Genomic DNA, 17,828 nt, shown 5'->3' with positions numbered 1-17,828 from the left:
ACATGAGGGAGGAGATGAGGGAGAAGGATGGACACCTCACCGGTTCCTACTCCTACCTGCGTCCGGACGGGATCTACATGACCGTCAGGTGGGTTCTGTCTACTGCCCACCACAGCTATAAGCTCCCCCCGTCCCACGTCCCCCCCAAGCTAAATTTGATGGCTTTATCGTCGTTTATATTTAAGAGTAGCTGTCCTGTATGGGTCAATAGGGGCTGTCCTGTATGGGTCAATAGGGGCTGTCCTGTATGGGTCAATAGCAGCTGTCCTGTATGGGTCAATAGCAGCTGTCCTGTATGGGTCAATAGCAGCTGTCCTGTATGGGTCAATAGCAGCTGTCCTGTATGGGTCAATAGCAGCTGTCCTGTATGGGTCAATAGGGGCTGTCCTGTATGGGTCAATAGCAGCTGTCCTGTATGGGTCAATAGCAGCTGTCCTGTATGGGTCAATAGGGGCTGTCCTGTATGGACCAATAGCAGCTGTCATGTATGGACCAATAGCAGCTGTCATGTATGGACCAATAGCAACTGTCATGTATGGACCAATAGCAGCTGTCATGTATGGACCAATAGCAGCTGTCATGTATGGACCAATAGCAGCTGTCATGTATGGACCAATAGCAGCTGTCCTGTATGGACCAATAGCAGCTGTCATGTATGGACCAATAGCAACTGTCATGTATGGACCAATAGCAGCTGTCATGTATGGACCAATAGCAACTGTCATGTATGGACCAATAGCAGCTGTCATGTATGGACCAATAGCAGCTGTCATGTATGGACCAATAGCAGCTGTCATGTATGGACCAATAGCAGCTGTCCTGTATGGGTCAATAGGGGCTGTCCTGTATGGACCAATAGCAGCTGTCCTGTATGGGTCAATAGGGGGCTGTCCTGTATGGGTCAATAGCAGCTGTCCTGTATGGGTCAATAGGGGCTGTCCTGTATGGGTCAATAGGGGCTGTCCTGTATGGGTCAATAGGGGCTGTCCTGTATGGGTCAATAGGGGCTGTCCTGTATGGACCAATAGCAGCTGTCCTGTATGGGTCAATAGCAGCTGTCCTGTATGGGTCAATAGGGGCTGTCCTGTATGGGTCAATAGGGGCTGTCCTGTATGGACCAATAGCAGCTGTCATGTATGGACCAATAGCAGCTGTCATGTATGGACCAATAGCAGCTGTCATGTATGGACCAATAGCAGCTGTCATGTATGGACCAATAGCAGCTGTCATGTATGGACCAATAGCAGCTGTCATGTATGGACCAATAGCAGCTGTCATGTATGGACCAATAGCAGCTGTCATGTATGGACCAATAGCAGCTGTCATGTATGGACCAATAGCAACTGTCATGTATGGACCAATAGCAGCTGTCATGTATGGACCAATAGCAACTGTCATGTATGGACCAATAGCAGCTGTCATGTATGGACCAATAGCAACTGTCATGTATGGACCAATAGCAGCTGTCATGTATGGACCAATAGCAGCTGTCATGTATGGACCAATAGCAACTGTCATGTATGGACCAATAGCAGCTGTCATGTATGGACCAATAGCAACTGTCATGTATGGACCAATAGCAACTGTCATGTATGGACCAATAGCAGCTGTCATGTATGGACCAATAGCAACTGTCATGTATGGACCAATAGCAGCTGTCATGTATGGACCAATAGCAGCTGTCATGTATGGACCAATAGCAGCTGTCATGTATGGACCAATAGCAACTGTCATGTATGGACCAATAGCAGCTGTCATGTATGGACCAATAGCAACTGTCATGTATGGACCAATAGCAACTGTCATGTATGGACCAATAGCAGCTGTCATGTATGGACCAATAAGCCTTCTGCAATTTACTGTATTCTCACGTTCACATAATGTAATTAATGCAAGGAACGGACGTGTTTATTAAATGTTTCCACACATATCCTTTTCTACGCCAATATTTGTTTACAGGTACACAGTGGACGAGAGAGGGTACAACGCCCAGGTGTTCGAGTCCCCCGACCTACCCCACCACCTCGCCGACATCGACCACAACAGAGCCACATACCAGGTAACCCCACACACACACACACACACACACACACACACACACACACACACACACACACACACACACACACACACACACACACACACACACACACCCTTTAACCCTCAAACAGTTCAAATATTATACTATTCATTTCATAGTCCGAAAAAAGCTACAAACCAAATTTAAACATTGCAAGGCTAATATGGAACATACATGTACTATATTAGGCCTACGATAGCGTCTATTAGACCTACGATAGCGTCTATTAGACCTACGATAGCTTGGACACGTTAGGTTCTGTGGTTACAGTTCCAGTATTCTATGATGCCATTTAGGGTAATTTAGTAACACATATTGGGGACAAACAGTGCATATTGGTACGTTTGACCAAACTGTTGCCATAAGCATTATCATCTTAGGAGGATAGTGCCATTGATGATTATAGGGTACTTGGCACCCAGAGGAGCCAGGGGCACAGGGTCGACAGGGACGACAGGGACGACAGGGACGACAGGGACGACAGGGTCGACAGGGACGACAGGGACGACAGGGTCGACAGGGTCGACAGGGACGACAGGGACGACAGGGACGACAGGGTCGACAGGGTCGACAGGGACGACAGGGTCGACAGGGACGACAGGGACGACAGGGACGACAGGGACGACAGGGTCGACAGGGACGACAGGGACGACAGGGACGACAGGGACGACAGGGTCGACAGGGACGACAGGGTCGACAGGGACGACAGGGACGACAGGGTCGACAGGGACGACAGGGACGACAGGGTCGACAGGGACGACAGGGACGACAGGGACGACAGGGACGACAGGGACGACAGGGTCGACAGGGACGACAGGGTCGACAGGGACGACAGGGACGACAGGGACGACAGGGTCGACAGGGGTCGACAGGGTCGACAGGGACGACAGGGTCGACAGGGTCGACAGGGACGACAGGGACGACAGGGTCGACAGGGGTCGACAGGGACGACAGGGTCGACAGGGTCGACAGGGTCGACAGGGACGACAGGGACGACAGGGACGACAGGGTCGACAGGGGTCGACAGGGACGACAGGGGTCGACAGGGACGACAGGGTCGACAGGGGTCGACAGGGTCGACAGGGACGACAGGGACGACAGGGTCGACAGGGGTCGACAGGGACGACAGGGTCGACAGGGACGACAGGGTCGACAGGGGTCGACAGGGACGACAGGGACGACAGGGTCGACAGGGGTCGACAGGGACGACAGGGTCGACAGGGACGACAGGGACGACAGGGACGACAGGGTCGACAGGGGTCGACAGGGACGACAGGGGTCGACAGGGACGACAGGGTCGACAGGGGTCGACAGGGTCGACAGGGACGACAGGGACGACAGGGACGACAGGGTCGACAGGGGTCGACAGGGACGACAGGGTCGACAGGGTCGACAGGGTCGACAGGGACGACAGGGACGACAGGGACGACAGGGTCGACAGGGGTCGACAGGGACGACAGGGACGACAGGGACGACAGGGTCGACAGGGGTCGACAGGGACGACAGGGTCGACCTGATGGGACTATGCAACAAGCGTGACATAACAGTGTGGTGTGCCTCGCCTCCTGCAGGTCCAGGTGCCAGGGGCGGCGCCCTATGAGGTAGACGTGACCAGGGAGCAGCTCCAGCAGTACACAGCCCTCGCTCAGCACCCACACTTGTCTGGCCACAGACCCACCTCCAAGCCCCACGCGCCATCTACGCTGCCTCCAAGACCTCAGACGCTACCTCCAAGGCCGCAGACGCTACCTCCAAGGCCTCAGACGCTATCTCCAAGGCCGCTGACCCCACCTCCAAGGCCTCAGACGCTACCTCCAATGCCTCAGACGCTACTTCCAAGGCCTCAGACGCCACCTCCAAGGCCGCAAACGCCACCTCCAAGGCCGCTGACCCCACCTCCAAGGCCTCAGACGCTACCTCCAAGGCCGCAGACGCCACCTCCAGGGCCTCAGACGCTACCTCCAAGGCCGCTGACCCCACCTCCAAGGCCACAGACGCCACCTCCAAGGCCACAGACGCTACCTCCAAGGCCTCAGACGTTGCCTCCAAGGCCTCAGACGCTACCTCCAAGGCCGCAGACGCTACCTCCAAGGCCACAGACACCACCTCCAAGGCCACAGACGCCACCTCCAAGGCCACAGACGCCACCTCCAAGGCCACTGACCCCACCTCCAAGGCCACAGACACCACCTCCAAGGCCACAGACGCCACCTCCAAGGCCTCAGACGCCACCTCCAAGGCCGCAGACGCCACCTCCAAGGCCACAGACGCCACCTCCAAGGCCACAGACGCCACCTCCAAGGCCACAGACGCCACCTCCAAGGCCACAGACGCTGCTTCCAAGGCCGCAGACGCTGCCTCCAAGGCCGCAGACACTGCCTCCAAGGCCGCAGACACTGCCTCCAAGGCCTCAGACGCCACCTCCAATGGCTCAGACGCTACCTCCAAGGCCGCAGACCCCAACTCCAAGGCCTCAGACGCCACCTCCAAGGCCGCAGACGGTGCCTCCTCTCATAAACACTTTGCCTCCAAGGCCGCAGACGGTGCCTCCTCTCATAAACACTTTGCCTCCAAGGCCGCAGACGGTGCCTCCTCTCATAAACACTTTGCCTCCAAGGCCGCAGACGGTGCCTCCTCTCATAAACACTTTGCCTCCAAGGCCGCAGACGGTACCTCCTCTCATAAACACTTTGCCTCCAAGGCCGCAGACCCCAACTCCAAGGCCTCAGACGCCTCCTCCAAGGCCGCAGACGGTGCCTCCTCTCATAAACACTTTGCCTCCAAGGCCGCAGACCCCACCTCCAAGGCCTCAGACGCCACCTCCAAGGCCGCAGACGGTGCCTCCTCTCATAAACACTTTGCCTCCAAGGCCGCAGACGGTGCCTCCTCAGATAAACACTTTGCCTCCAAGGCCACAGACCCCACCTCCAAGGCCTCAGACGCCACCTCCAACGCCGCAGACGCCACCTCCAAGGCCTCAGACGCCACCTCCAAGGCCGCAGACCCCACCTCCAAGGCCACAGACGCCACCTCCAAAGCCTCAGACGCCACCTCCAAGGCCTCAGACGCCACCTTCAAGGCCTCAGACGCTACCTCCAAGGCCTCAGACGCCACCTTCAAGGCCTCAGACGCCACCTCCAAGGCCGCAGACGCCACCTCCAAGGCCTCAGACGCCACCGCAGAGCCAGCAGACACCACAGCCCCCAGGAGGGCTGGGATCACTGGGAGGCACCACACCAACGGTACAGCCCAGACCCCCGTGGTACCCGCAGTTCACCTCCGGGTACCAGTACCGTGTACCCTTCACTACACACACACACACCTCAGGCGCAGACCAGTGGTACCGCCACTAATGTTCATACAATGTCCATTTTGCGTCGATTTAAGGATTCAGTGTTTATTTAATGTTTATATTATTATGCTACTGTTTCGTACCCTAATACCCACCTTCACCCTTTCTTCAGCCTATTCACACCCTTTCTTCAGCCTATTCACACCCTTTCTACAGACTATTCACACCCTTTCTTCAGCCTATTCACACCCTTTCTACAGACTATTCACACCCTTTCTACAGACTATTCACACCCTTTCTACAGCCTATTCACAACCTTTCTTCAGCCTATTCACACCCTTTCTTCAGCTTATTCACAACCTTTCTTCAGCCTGGACCCAGGCAGGGCTCTAGGAATAGAAGAACTCTCGAAACATTCTCTCTCCAGGTAAACCTATTCACACCCTTGCTACAGCCTATTCACAACCTTGCTACAACCTATTCACAACCTTGCTACAACCTATTCACAACCTTTTTCGATTCCATCCATAACCATTAGCCAACCTGAAGGTCCTTGGAACCGAGCCCCTTCTCTCCGGTACCCATGACCAGAGTGGCGTAGCACACAACACTGCTACTGGCCCCACACCTGGATGCTTTCCAGTCTTACTTCTGGCCATATATGTGCCGAATGGGGGGAGTCAACCCCCCCCCTAACTTAACCCACGCTTACGAAACCTCTACATCTTCCCTCAATCATGACGACTTAATTTAATAGTTTGTGAGCTCCGAGGCATCACGAGGTTTATATAACAATAATAACCCTTGGGTTGTGCTGTTTCCATCTGTCATGTCACATGTTGGCACTGTCATGTCACAGGTTGGCACTGTCATGTCACATGTTGGCACTGTCATGTCACATGTTGGCACTGTCATGTCACAGGTTGGCACTGTCATGTCACAGGTTGGCACTCGTGTCACAGGTTGGCACTCGTGTCACAGGTTGGCACTCGTGTCACAGGTTGGCACTCATGTCACAGGTTGGCACTCGTGTCACAGGTTGGCACTCGTGTCACAGGTTGGCACTCGTGTCACAGGTTGGCACTGTCATGTCACATGTTGGCACTGTCATGTCACAGGTTGGCACTGTCATGTCACAGGTTGGCACTGTCATGTCACAGGTAGGCACTGTCATGTCACAGGTTGGCACTGTCATGTCACAGGTTGGCACTGTCATGTCACAGGTTCACACTGTCATGTCACAGGTAGGCACTGTCATGTCACAGGTTGGCACTGTCATGTCACAGGTTGGCACTGTCATGTCACAGGTTCACACTGTCATGTCACAGGTTCACACTGTCATGTCACAGGTTGGCACTGTCATGTCACAGGTTCACACTGTCATGTCACAGGTTCACACTGTCATGTCACAGGTTCACACTGTCATGTCACAGGTTCACACTGTCATGTCACAGGTTGGCACTGTCATGTCACAGGTTGGCACTGTCATGTCACAGGTTGGCACTGTCATGTCACAGGTAGGCACTGTCATGTCACAGGTTGGCACTGTCATGTCACAGGTTGGCACTGTCATGTCACAGGTAGGCACTGTCATGTCACAGGTTGGCACTGTCATGTCACAGGTTGGCACTATCATGTCACAGGTTGGCACTCGTGTCACAGGTTGGCACTGTCATGTCACAGGTTGGCACTGTCATGTCACAGGTTGGCACTATCATGTCACAGGTTGGCACTCGTGTCACAGGTTGGCACTGTCATGTCACAGGTTGGCACTCGTGTCACAGGTTGGCACTCGTGTCACAGGTTGGCACTCGTGTCACATGTTGGCACTCGTGTCACAGGTTGGCACTATCATGTCACAGGTTGGCACTCGTGTCACAGGTTGGCACTATCATGTCACAGGTTGGCACTCGTGTCACAGGTTGGCACTCATGTCACAGGTTGGCACTCGTGTCACAGGTTGGCACTCGTGTCACAGGTTGGCACTGTCATGTCACAGGTTGGCACTGTCATGTCACATGTTGGCACTGTCATGTCAAAGGTTCACACTGTCATGTCACGTGCGTGAGTTGGACTATTGTACTCCGTCATGTTGTTACAATGTCTAAACTGGTCAACAGTGTTACAGTCTCGCCTCATCACCAACTTTACTGTTTGTAATTGTTCACTATTGTATAACTCTGTAATCCGATGAAGCAAATAAATGAACAATATAGTTTTCTTCATTGTACGCCCCCAAATGTGGTGATATTTAACATATAAATTGTTTAGCATCTAAAGCATATTTAACATAGAGCATATTTAACATAAAGCATATTTAACATAAAGCATATTTAACATAAAGCATAGTTAGCATAAGGCATATTTAACATGTTACTTTATTATGCTTTAGAACTAAAAGAGTCCTAGAGACCTTAGAATTAAAATAGGTTTCATTCTAGCAATCATAAGGTTTTTGGTATTGGGTTGAAAGCCTATCAACCTCTGGAGGGAATTAAGGCCACCACAATAGCCTAGTGACCAACCAGGCTATTGTGGACCTACTACCCCCCTTCCTACACCCTGGATTGCCCCTACCTAACCCACCCCACGTCTTCCCCAAGTCATAGAGGGGGTGGAGACAGTACACAGAGCCAGCGAGGCCGCACAAGATACTCACCAGGTTGAAGGGAGCCCTCGAGGGCCGCCGGGCCGCCGGGGGAGACGCCCTGGATGTAGAGGCCATGATCCGCGCCCTCTGCGATCATCACTCCCAGGGAGCCTTCCTCCTTGGTCAGGGTGATGGAACGGAGCCGTCGCTCGCAGCCCTGTCCTCCTCCACTGGGGCACTGCAGGAACCTCTCCAGCAGCGAGTCACTAACGCAATCCTCTTCCTCCACCACCACACTCCGCAGCGACGGCTCTGTTGGCGGGAAAGGGTGTGCGCGCCTATTATTTCCGGCTCACACAAATGATTCTTTATACACAAGAGAAATCACAATAGCGTGATGCATCAAGTGATGTGTGGCCACCTCCACACATTAAGGCAGCGTCTGGGATCCTCTCGGAGGTAGGTTCGAATCCTCGTCACGGCCCTTGTGGATTTGTTCAATTGATTCTTTCCTTTAAGGAAGAAATTTCTGGCTTAAAAGATGTTTCTTGAGCCAGATCACCCAAAAATATTTTTGATTTTCACATTTGTGTGTGTGTGTGTGTGTGTGTGTGTGTGTGTGTGTGTGTGTGTGTGTGTGTGTGTGTGTGTGTGTGTGTGTGTGTGTGTGTGTGTGTGTGTGTGTGAGTTCTACTAGTTGTATTCACCTAGTTGTGCTTATGGGGGTTGAGCTCTGGCTCTTTGGGCCTGCCTCTCAACTGTCAATAAATCAACAGATTTTTTTTCCACACACACACACACACACACACACACACACACACACACACACACACACACACACACACACACACACACACACACACACACCAGGAAGCAACCCGTAGCAGCTGTCTAACCCCCCGGGTATCTATTTACTGCTAGGTGAAAGAAAGGGTGGAAAGAAAGAAAGATCAGGGTGAAAGAAACTCAGCCCATTTGTTTCCGCCTCCGCCGGGGATCGAACCCGGACCCTTAGGACTACGAATCCCGAGCGCTGTCCACTCAGCCATCAGAGCCCCCTTAGGGTGCCTGTTAGAGTGTGTGTGTGCGTATGTGTGTCCTCACTTCCCTCTGATATAGCCAGAGACAATATAGCGAGAGGACTTAAAAAGGTCAATTATGGATTGTTATCTGTATTGATAACTGAAAATCAATGAAAATCCTAGTGCCCATGAGAAACAGTTCTCACCCCCCCCTAAGAAATAGGTCTCAATCCCCCCCTAAGAAACAGGCCTCACCCCCCCCCTGAAAAACAGGCCTCACCCCCCCCCTAAGAAGTAGGTATAACCCCCCTAAAAAGTAGGTATAACCCCCCCTAAAAAGTAGGTATACCCCCCCCCTAAGAAGTAGGTATAACCCCCCCCCCTAAGAAGTAGGTATAACCCCCCCCCCTAAGAAGTAGGTATAACCCCCCTAAGAAGTAGGTATAACCCCCCCTAAGAAGTAGGTATAACCCCCCCTAAGAAGTAGGTATAACCCCCCCCTAAGAAGTAGGTATAACCCCCCTAAGAAGTAGGTATACCCCCCCTTTAAGAAGTAGGTATAACCCCCCCTAAGAAGTAGGTATAACCCCCCCCCTAAGAAGTAGGTATAACCCCCCCTAAGAAGTAGGTATAACCCCCCCTAAGAAGTAGGTATAACCCCCCCTAAGAAGTAGGTATAACCCCCCCCCCCCCTAAGAAAGAGGCCTCACACCTCTTAAAAGACCTGCTTCAGATAGTGGAGAGGTGCGAGTAGAGGGGAATGAGACGGATCTGGGTTGCCAAGACAGGTGTGCTCAGGTGTGGAACTATGCCATCCCCTGAACACCTGTTCCAAACACCTGTACACGTGTTCTCCGCCAATATACTGGTGACGTCATAAATGACCGGCATAATAGTGCTATTCACCAAGAAAATTACACTAATACCAGAGCAATAAAGCTCAAGAGTAATTAGAATTATTATTACTTATTGGATTTCGTGACGCTGGAGTTTCAGAATGTCTCAGAATTACGTCCACTGTAGTCACACTGTGAGGCACTCACACTTCCCTGAGGCCCTCACACTTCCCTGAGGTACTCACACTTCCCTGAGGCACTCACACTTCCCTCAGGCACTCACACTTCCGTGAGGCACTCACACTGTACCTCACGGAAGGAAGAAGCCAGTTCCCTGGAAACACAAACCGAAACTGTCTCTATTTTCCGCTTGTTACAACTTGTAATAAAGTTGTTATATCTTGGCTTAACGTGTTTATGACGTATTAGAACGTTGTTACAACTTGCTATATTGGTTGTTAGAACTGGTTATAGGAGGTGTTAAAACTTGTTCGAACGTTGTACCAACGTCGTAGTTTCGGTGTGTGTGTGTGTTTGGCGGGTTCAACCCTTCTATTCAATTTTCAAATTAGACTGAGTCACCTGTTTCTTAAAACAGGTGTGACTGCGTGCTTGGCGAACAGTTGAGACAAATGTTTCTGTTGACAGCAACACGTGTTCATAATGGATGATGTCAACGGGTGATAAAGGGGGGGGGGAGGTTTAGTACACGTTCAGGTACGAAAAACATTAAAACAAAGGCATGTACTACAGCTCCCAAACATTGTTTCGTGACGTACAAAGAAGTGTAACAACTCACAGACAGTTGTCACAACGCACAAGCAAGTCTCCCAATTCACAAACAAATATCACAATGCACAAGAATGTGTCACAGATGACGAACAAGTGTCAACCCACAAGCAAGTGTCAACTCTCAAACATGTGTCACTGTTAATAAATGTCACAGACGGGTGTCAATTCACAAACAAATGCTAGAAACAAGAGTATTAAATAAGTGTCGCAACACACAAGACACACACACACTCGCGCGTCACAAAACACAAAGCTAGTACCGTCGACACACACAAAGCAGCTAGGCCACAAACCCCCTTGATACCTGTGTACACCTGTACAACGCACCTGCAGAGCCACCAAGCACGAAGGTGGTAATGGTGAGGCGGTGGCGCCCACCGCCCACGGAAGCTCCACGCCCATCTCTCATGGCGAAGAAAGAAGCACGCCCTCGCGCGCCGTCTCCAAGAGTCTCTCAGTGTTCACGTCTCGATGCCAATGGTACTACTTGGGACTTCGAGGGGCTAAGTCCTGCAAGGTTAACCAGGGTTTGAAGCTCATCCAGGGCTTCAGAATCATTCAGGGCTTCAAGATCATCCAGAGCCTCAAGCTCATTCAGGGCCTGAAGATCGTCCAGAGCTTCAATGTCTTTCGGGGCATCTTGCAGTCACTTCGAGTCGTCGTTCCGTATTGACTGTATTTTTGGCCACAGTCTCGTATGTTCCAGCCAAGAATCTGTGGCACAATTTCGAGGCATAATGAACGTAGATCATCACCGTTCCCTGTTTCAGCCAGAGGTTGAATAGCGAGTGACGAAGACTGGTGTGGTGGAGACCCACCTTCCAGGCCACGTATAATCAGGTTTATTTCAGTTTATTTGAGGGTTTTGGGAGTGATTTACATTGTCACTTCCAGTGGCTGGAAGAGGAACTTCCAGCGGCTGGCAGAGGAACTTCCAGCGGCTGGCAGAGGAACTTCCAGCGGCTGGTAGAGGAACTTCCAGCAGCTGGCAGAGGAACTTCCAGCGGCTGGCAGAGGAACTTCCAGCGGCTGGCAGAGGAACTTCCAGCGGCTGGCAGAGGAACTTCCAGCACCTCACAAAAATACTTCCAGTCGTATATATCACATTTTTTTACTCGCCTCTATATAGTGTACAGCAACAGTATGTTCACAAAACAGGAGCCTATGGAAAACCAAAGATATTTACTCAACCACCCAACCAGATGTGAAACACAAGAGAAACGCAAACCTGGAAGAGAAAGAAAGGAGAAGAGCCACTGGAAAAAGAAGAAGGTGAGGAACTGCAAAAAGACGAGAGAGGCGAAGCAGAACTGGAGGAAGAGGAAAGAGAAAAGGAACCGGGGAAAAGGTTAGCTGGTTTCCTTGGGTTTGTACATTTCTGGTAAGGCAAAATAGTTTTATTTGTTACGGATGACTGATGATGGAAGGAGAGGAGAGGAGAGGAGAGGAGAGAGAGAGAGAGAGGAGAGAGAGAGAGAGAGGAGAGAGAGAGAGAGAGAGAGAGAGAGAGAGAGAGAGAGAGAGAGAGAGAGAGAGAGAGAGAGAGAGAGAGAGAGAGAGAGAGAGAGAGAGAGAGAGAGACAGAGAGAGCTATTATAATTAACATCTAATTTACACAGAAATTCATCTTCTCGTCAAGAGTAATGCTAAGCTCGACCTTGAAGGGTGGAGGGGGAGGGGGAGGGAGGAGAAGAGAGAGAGGGAGGGGAGCAGGGAGAAGAGAGGTAATGAAACACCTCAAATATTCTATCACTCTACCCCTCCTCCTAAGCACAGCCATCTGTAACTCTCTAGAATGACCTTCACACACACACACACACACACACACACACACACACACACACACACACGCACGCACGCACACACACACACACACACACACACACACACACACACACACACACACACACACCACCATGAAGGGGTCCAAACTACCAACACAAAGGCTCCTCCAACACCACACATCATGAGGACGGGTTCGTGCTCTCAACTTCACCTAATTCCCGTTGTCGGGGGGACAGGAAGCCTATACATATAGGCTTTCCGATGTTCCTCTAGGCCAACTACAGTGTCCTTCCCCCCAGGAAGCAACCCACAAGAGTTGCCCCAACTCCAGGCTGAATAGAAACGTGGCCTAAACATTTCCGTCTTGCCCGGGTGATTTGAACTTGGGTCCCTCCTCGATTGCGAACCGAGGACGAAGACCACTGTGCCACAGGACTAATTTACGCATGATTTAACCCCAAACTGAATCATGCGCTTCGATGTTCAGTTTCCTTTATGTCTGCTATCAACTGCGTCCACCTCTTGGAACAATCAACTGAGTCGACTTCACGGCAAACATTCGACCCAGTTTTATCCACAACAACAACAACAACAGTAGAGTTGACAAAGCAAGAGACAATTCAACAGTGAGGAAATATTAAGGTTATACAACGGGATCGAACCCGCGTCCCTGCACATACACACTGGAGGCGAACGAACCATTTGAACAAGAACAATAAGAAGACACCAGAGGACAATAACCTTCCCGCCCCCCCCCCCCCCCTCCACCATTACCCAACCGAAAAAATTACATTATCAGGGCTCAATATCATCAATGACGTCATTTAATTTGGCGTGCATGATAACATCAATGACGTCACAGATACACAGGAGGGTTGTGGAAGGGAGGGAGGGAGGGATGGAGGAAGGGGGGAATGGGGGAGGGATGGAGGGGTTATGGGGCACCAATAACACAGTCACTGAGCCACAACAAGCACACACAGTAGTCACCGTCTCGTCACCGTACTCACTATAGGTTTCAACACATCACATCACTAATAACGAGGAAGCTTTAGCGAAGCTGGGCCCCAAGGAGGGGTCACACGGGGTCACGGGGGGGTGCCACAGGGGGTGCCACAGGGGGTGCCACAGGGGACGCAGCTGACTATGGCAGCCAGCCCCTTGGTGTGCCGGAGAGAGCAGAACTGGGGCGCCCACACCGCCACCCCGACCACATGTGCTGTCTGTGTGTTCACAGGAGGTCGGGGGGGGAGGGGGGGGGAGGGGGAGGAAAGGGGGAGGAAAGGGGGAGGAAAGGGGGAGGAGAGGGAGAGGAGGGGGAAGGAGGGAGGGGGGGAGGTTTAGACTGTGACGGAGAGGGAGGGGGGGAGAAGGGGATGGAAGAGGCGGCAGGAAAGTGGAAAGGGTAGTAGTTGAGAGGAGAGGAGTTATAAAATTAGTTTACAATGTACCCCCATACCCATCCTGTGGGTGGTAGTGGACCCCATACCCATCCTGTGGGTGGTAGTGGACCCCATACCCATCCTGTGGGTGGTAGTGGACCCCATACCCATCCTGTGGGTGGTAGTGGACCCCATACCCATTATGTGGGTGGTAGTTGACCCCATACCCATCCTGTGGGTGGTAGTGGACCCCATACCCATCCTGTGGGTGGTAGTGGACCCCATACCCATTATGTGGGTGGTAGTTGACCCCATACCCATCCTGTGGGTGGTAGTGGACCCCATACCCATCCTGTGGGCGGTAGTGGACCCTATACCCATCCTGTGGGTGGTAGTGGACCCCATACCCATCCTGTGAGCAGTAGTAGGCATTAGGCAGTGATGTGGTGGAGGCTGACTCTATACACAGTTTCAAATGTAGATATGATAGAGCCCAGTAGGCTCAGGAATCTGTCCACCAGTTAATTGACAGTTGAGAGGCGGGACCAAAGAGCCAGAGCTCAACCCCGCAAGCACAACTAGGTGAACACATACCCTCTCGTATAAAATTTTCAAATAAAAAATAAGTAGCAAATACAAAGAATTATAAATTTTTTAATGTGGCAATGTATACAATAATATTTTATTCCCAGGCGGCGCTGTGACAGGGAGAAATGGGGTTAAAGGATCGAGTCAATATCCATGCAGGACGAACGAGAACATAAGTAATTTAAAGATATTATTATTGTTATTACAATAACCCACCGCCTCCCCACCATATTCCCCAAATACGAAACCGTATGCCAATCCATACACTCCCTGAGGCCCACCATCCTCTATCCACTCCAGGGGTTAGAGAGGATGGGCGGTAGACCTTCCACCCAGTCGTGTGCCCCCCCACCCCCTTATACCCACCTGCCCACCCTCCACCAACCCACCCCGTGGTGCCCACCCTTGTGCTGCCCACTCATCTTGCCAATATCAACCACCACATGCTTCTTCCATGGCCTTTATTATCACGAAAAATCGAAAAATCGAAATCTACACCCGGGTCAGCCACACCCATTTATATGAACAGAAAACTGTTCACATATTGTGTCCACATACCTCATTCAACGACAAAGAACACACACTCGACATACGTAACACATGGGCCCGGGTTCGAAGCCCCGGTAAACATTTATATATATATATATATATATATATATATATATATATATATATATATATATATATATATATATATATATATATATATATATATATATATATATATATATATATATATATATATATATATATATATATATATATATATATATATATATATATATATATATATATATATATATATATATATATATACTGTATATATATATACTCACCTAGCCCACATGATCGCGTTTCACAGCAGCCTCTTTTACACCACCAAATATTTCCCAACTTCGAACCCGCGCTCAGCGCCCGTCACGCCAATTCATTTGTTAACACAGTGCAATAATCGTGGGTGCTTCCCCGCAGGTAGTTTGTTGTGTTGTGAGGTGTTAATGAGGTGGTGAGGCGCCATGGTGAGTGACAAGCACCACTCACTACCTTACTACGCCAGGCCCGCCATGTGTGGTTGCCATGGCAACGCGTAAACAAATACCAGCTGATTTACACCTGCGTTCTTGCCATATCAAGATCGCCGAGTTTCGCTGTTGGGGCTAATTCATTAGTAATTATAATATTATAATTCCCGTTATCGGGGATAGTGAAGCCAATGTTTCACACATTGAGACAACTGAAGCAATTGTACCAGATGTTTGAAGCAATTGTCTCAAACACTGAATCAATTTATCGTGCATTAAAGGCATTTTTTGCGTCAATGAAGTCCTTTTGAATGCAATGACGCCAGTTATCACGACCTCAAGATATTTGCACTAAAGACATTTTTTGTACATTGCAGCCAATTTATCTAACACTGATGCTATACCACATGAACAAAAGCCAATTTATCTGACACTGATGCTATGCCACATGCACAAAAGCCAATTTATCTGACACTGATGCTATGCCACATGCACAAAAGCCTAATTATCATACACTGAACTATGGTAAATTTAATGATGATGATGAGAGAGAAAAAATCTGCAACTGTCATCAGAGCAAATGAGGTAATGATTGACCAGTTTAAATTACCCAAGATGTGTGAGTGACCAAGGAGGCAGGTATCAGCTTCGGAGAGGCTGTTAGTGGAGTCGGGGAAGAAAAGTTGTCGATGCAACAAAAGCCTGGCATAGAAACAATAGCATAGGGCAAGACACATCCAGAGAGCATCATCCATACACAAGTACTCGCCTAGTTGTGCTTGCGGGGGTTGAGCTCCGGCTCTTTGGTCCCGAAACTGTCTATCTGAATGTATACGATCATTGTTCCATGATCGTATACATTTTCAAAATTCCCATATTGTACCAAAAATGTAAAGAACAAAGCTCCATTTTTTTCCGAAGACAGCTTGAATTTCTCTTTTTCTTGGGTATTTCAACAACTGTTCAAATACTTTGATAAATTTGTGAAAAAAAACACTCAATGCAACTCAGTGAAGGTAGAGTGTCAAACATATACATGCACATACACAAACCAAAAGACTCTATATTATATGGCATTAATTTCTCCAAATAGCTTTCTTCAAATCTACACAGAGTAGAGACCTCAAACCAGTGATGCTACTTTCAAATTAACATCACAAACATTATTGTAAATCCTGTACATAAGTGGCCCACATTTTTATGCAGTACATGATCTTTAGTCAAAGTAATTACCAACAATCAACATAAGAAAAACATAAATTTCTCTACTAAAGTACAGTATATGTAACTACAGAAGCAGATACACTTTTGAGTGGAATGTCATAAGTACAATACCTGTATATCTGTTTCTGGAGGGAGAAATATAATGAAGAGAAAAATGTAAGAGAAAGAGTGAAAGAGTGTACGAAAGTGTACGAAAGAAGAGTGTAAGAAAGAGAGTGTACGAGCAGGGGGGCGGAGCATATGGGGTTATGAGTCACCCAACGTAAGTGAAGCCCCGACACTGTTCCGATACTCATAAACCCTTCCCCCTCCCTTACCCCCCCCCACCCCTCTTCTACCATGCATTCTGTTATATAATCCTGCCCTATAAAGGCTTGCAAACTGTTATACTCTAACAGATCCTCACCCCCCCATGTCCTGCATTCTGCAATAATTAATATCAATTCTGAAAGAACACAATTTTCTCTCCTATCTCTCAAGAAAGTATATTTAATAGAGTTATTGTTGTTTTGCTTAACAGGTACAAAAAGACAAAGACTTTGGTGAGGACTTTAATCAACAGAACAAATCCGCAAGGGCCGTGACGAGGATTCGAACCTGCGTCTGGGAGCATCCCAGACACTGCCTTTATCGACTGAGCTACGACAGGGTTAAAAGAGTGAAAAGCATCACTCACTACCTTACTACGCTAGTCATAGCTCAGTCGATTAAGGCAGTGTCTGGGATGCTCCCGGACACAGGTTCGAATCCTCGTCACGGTCCTTGTGGATTTCTTCATTTGATGCATCACGTTAGTGTGATCTCTGTGTGTAATGACTTTAATCCCTTTTGCAGTTGATTTGTGTTGTTCAGAACAGTCTCAAACATAACTGAGATGTTATTTTGCTAAAGTAAGCAATACTAAGGAATGAAGGTATTCAGGAGATGCATAAAACAATATTTACAGGCACCAAAAATTATTCACCAATCATCACTCGTACTCATACTCACCAACAACCACAGCTGCAGAGCTGGTGTTGAGCTCATGCAGGCTTGGCAGATGTTGGAGATGGAGATGGTGGAACTGCTGTTGATGCTGCTGTTGCTGCTGCTGAAGAGCCTCCGCACTTCGCAGGCGACGCTTTTGTAGTGCCGCCGCAGACACTCGGGTCCCCATCCTCACAGCATGGCCCTGCAATGCCAGCTAATTTGAGGTCCATAGAGTTGGGAGAAAAG

General features: G+C 49.7%; 1 protein-coding gene across 4 annotated transcripts in view; it reads right to left on the bottom strand.

Annotated features, from left to right (window-relative positions):
• Positions 1–17,828, bottom strand: part of LOC123748658 (tyrosine-protein phosphatase non-receptor type 13) — a 182,933-nt gene that overhangs the window by 18,915 nt on the left and 146,190 nt on the right. For all 4 annotated transcript variants that reach the window (XM_069319364.1, XM_069319365.1, XM_069319363.1 and 1 more), the window contains 2 exons: positions 17,604–17,784; positions 8,032–8,274 (listed from right to left, as the gene is read on the bottom strand). In XM_069319364.1, coding sequence (XP_069175465.1) covers positions 8,032–8,274; positions 17,604–17,784 — 424 coding nt within the window. The remainder of the gene's footprint in view (positions 1–8,031; positions 8,275–17,603; positions 17,785–17,828) is intronic.

Source organism: Procambarus clarkii, chromosome 92 (genome assembly GCF_040958095.1).
Source record: "Procambarus clarkii isolate CNS0578487 chromosome 92, FALCON_Pclarkii_2.0, whole genome shotgun sequence".
NCBI lineage: Eukaryota > Metazoa > Arthropoda > Malacostraca > Decapoda > Cambaridae > Procambarus > Procambarus clarkii.
This window is presented reverse-complemented; position numbering and strand designations above follow the sequence as displayed.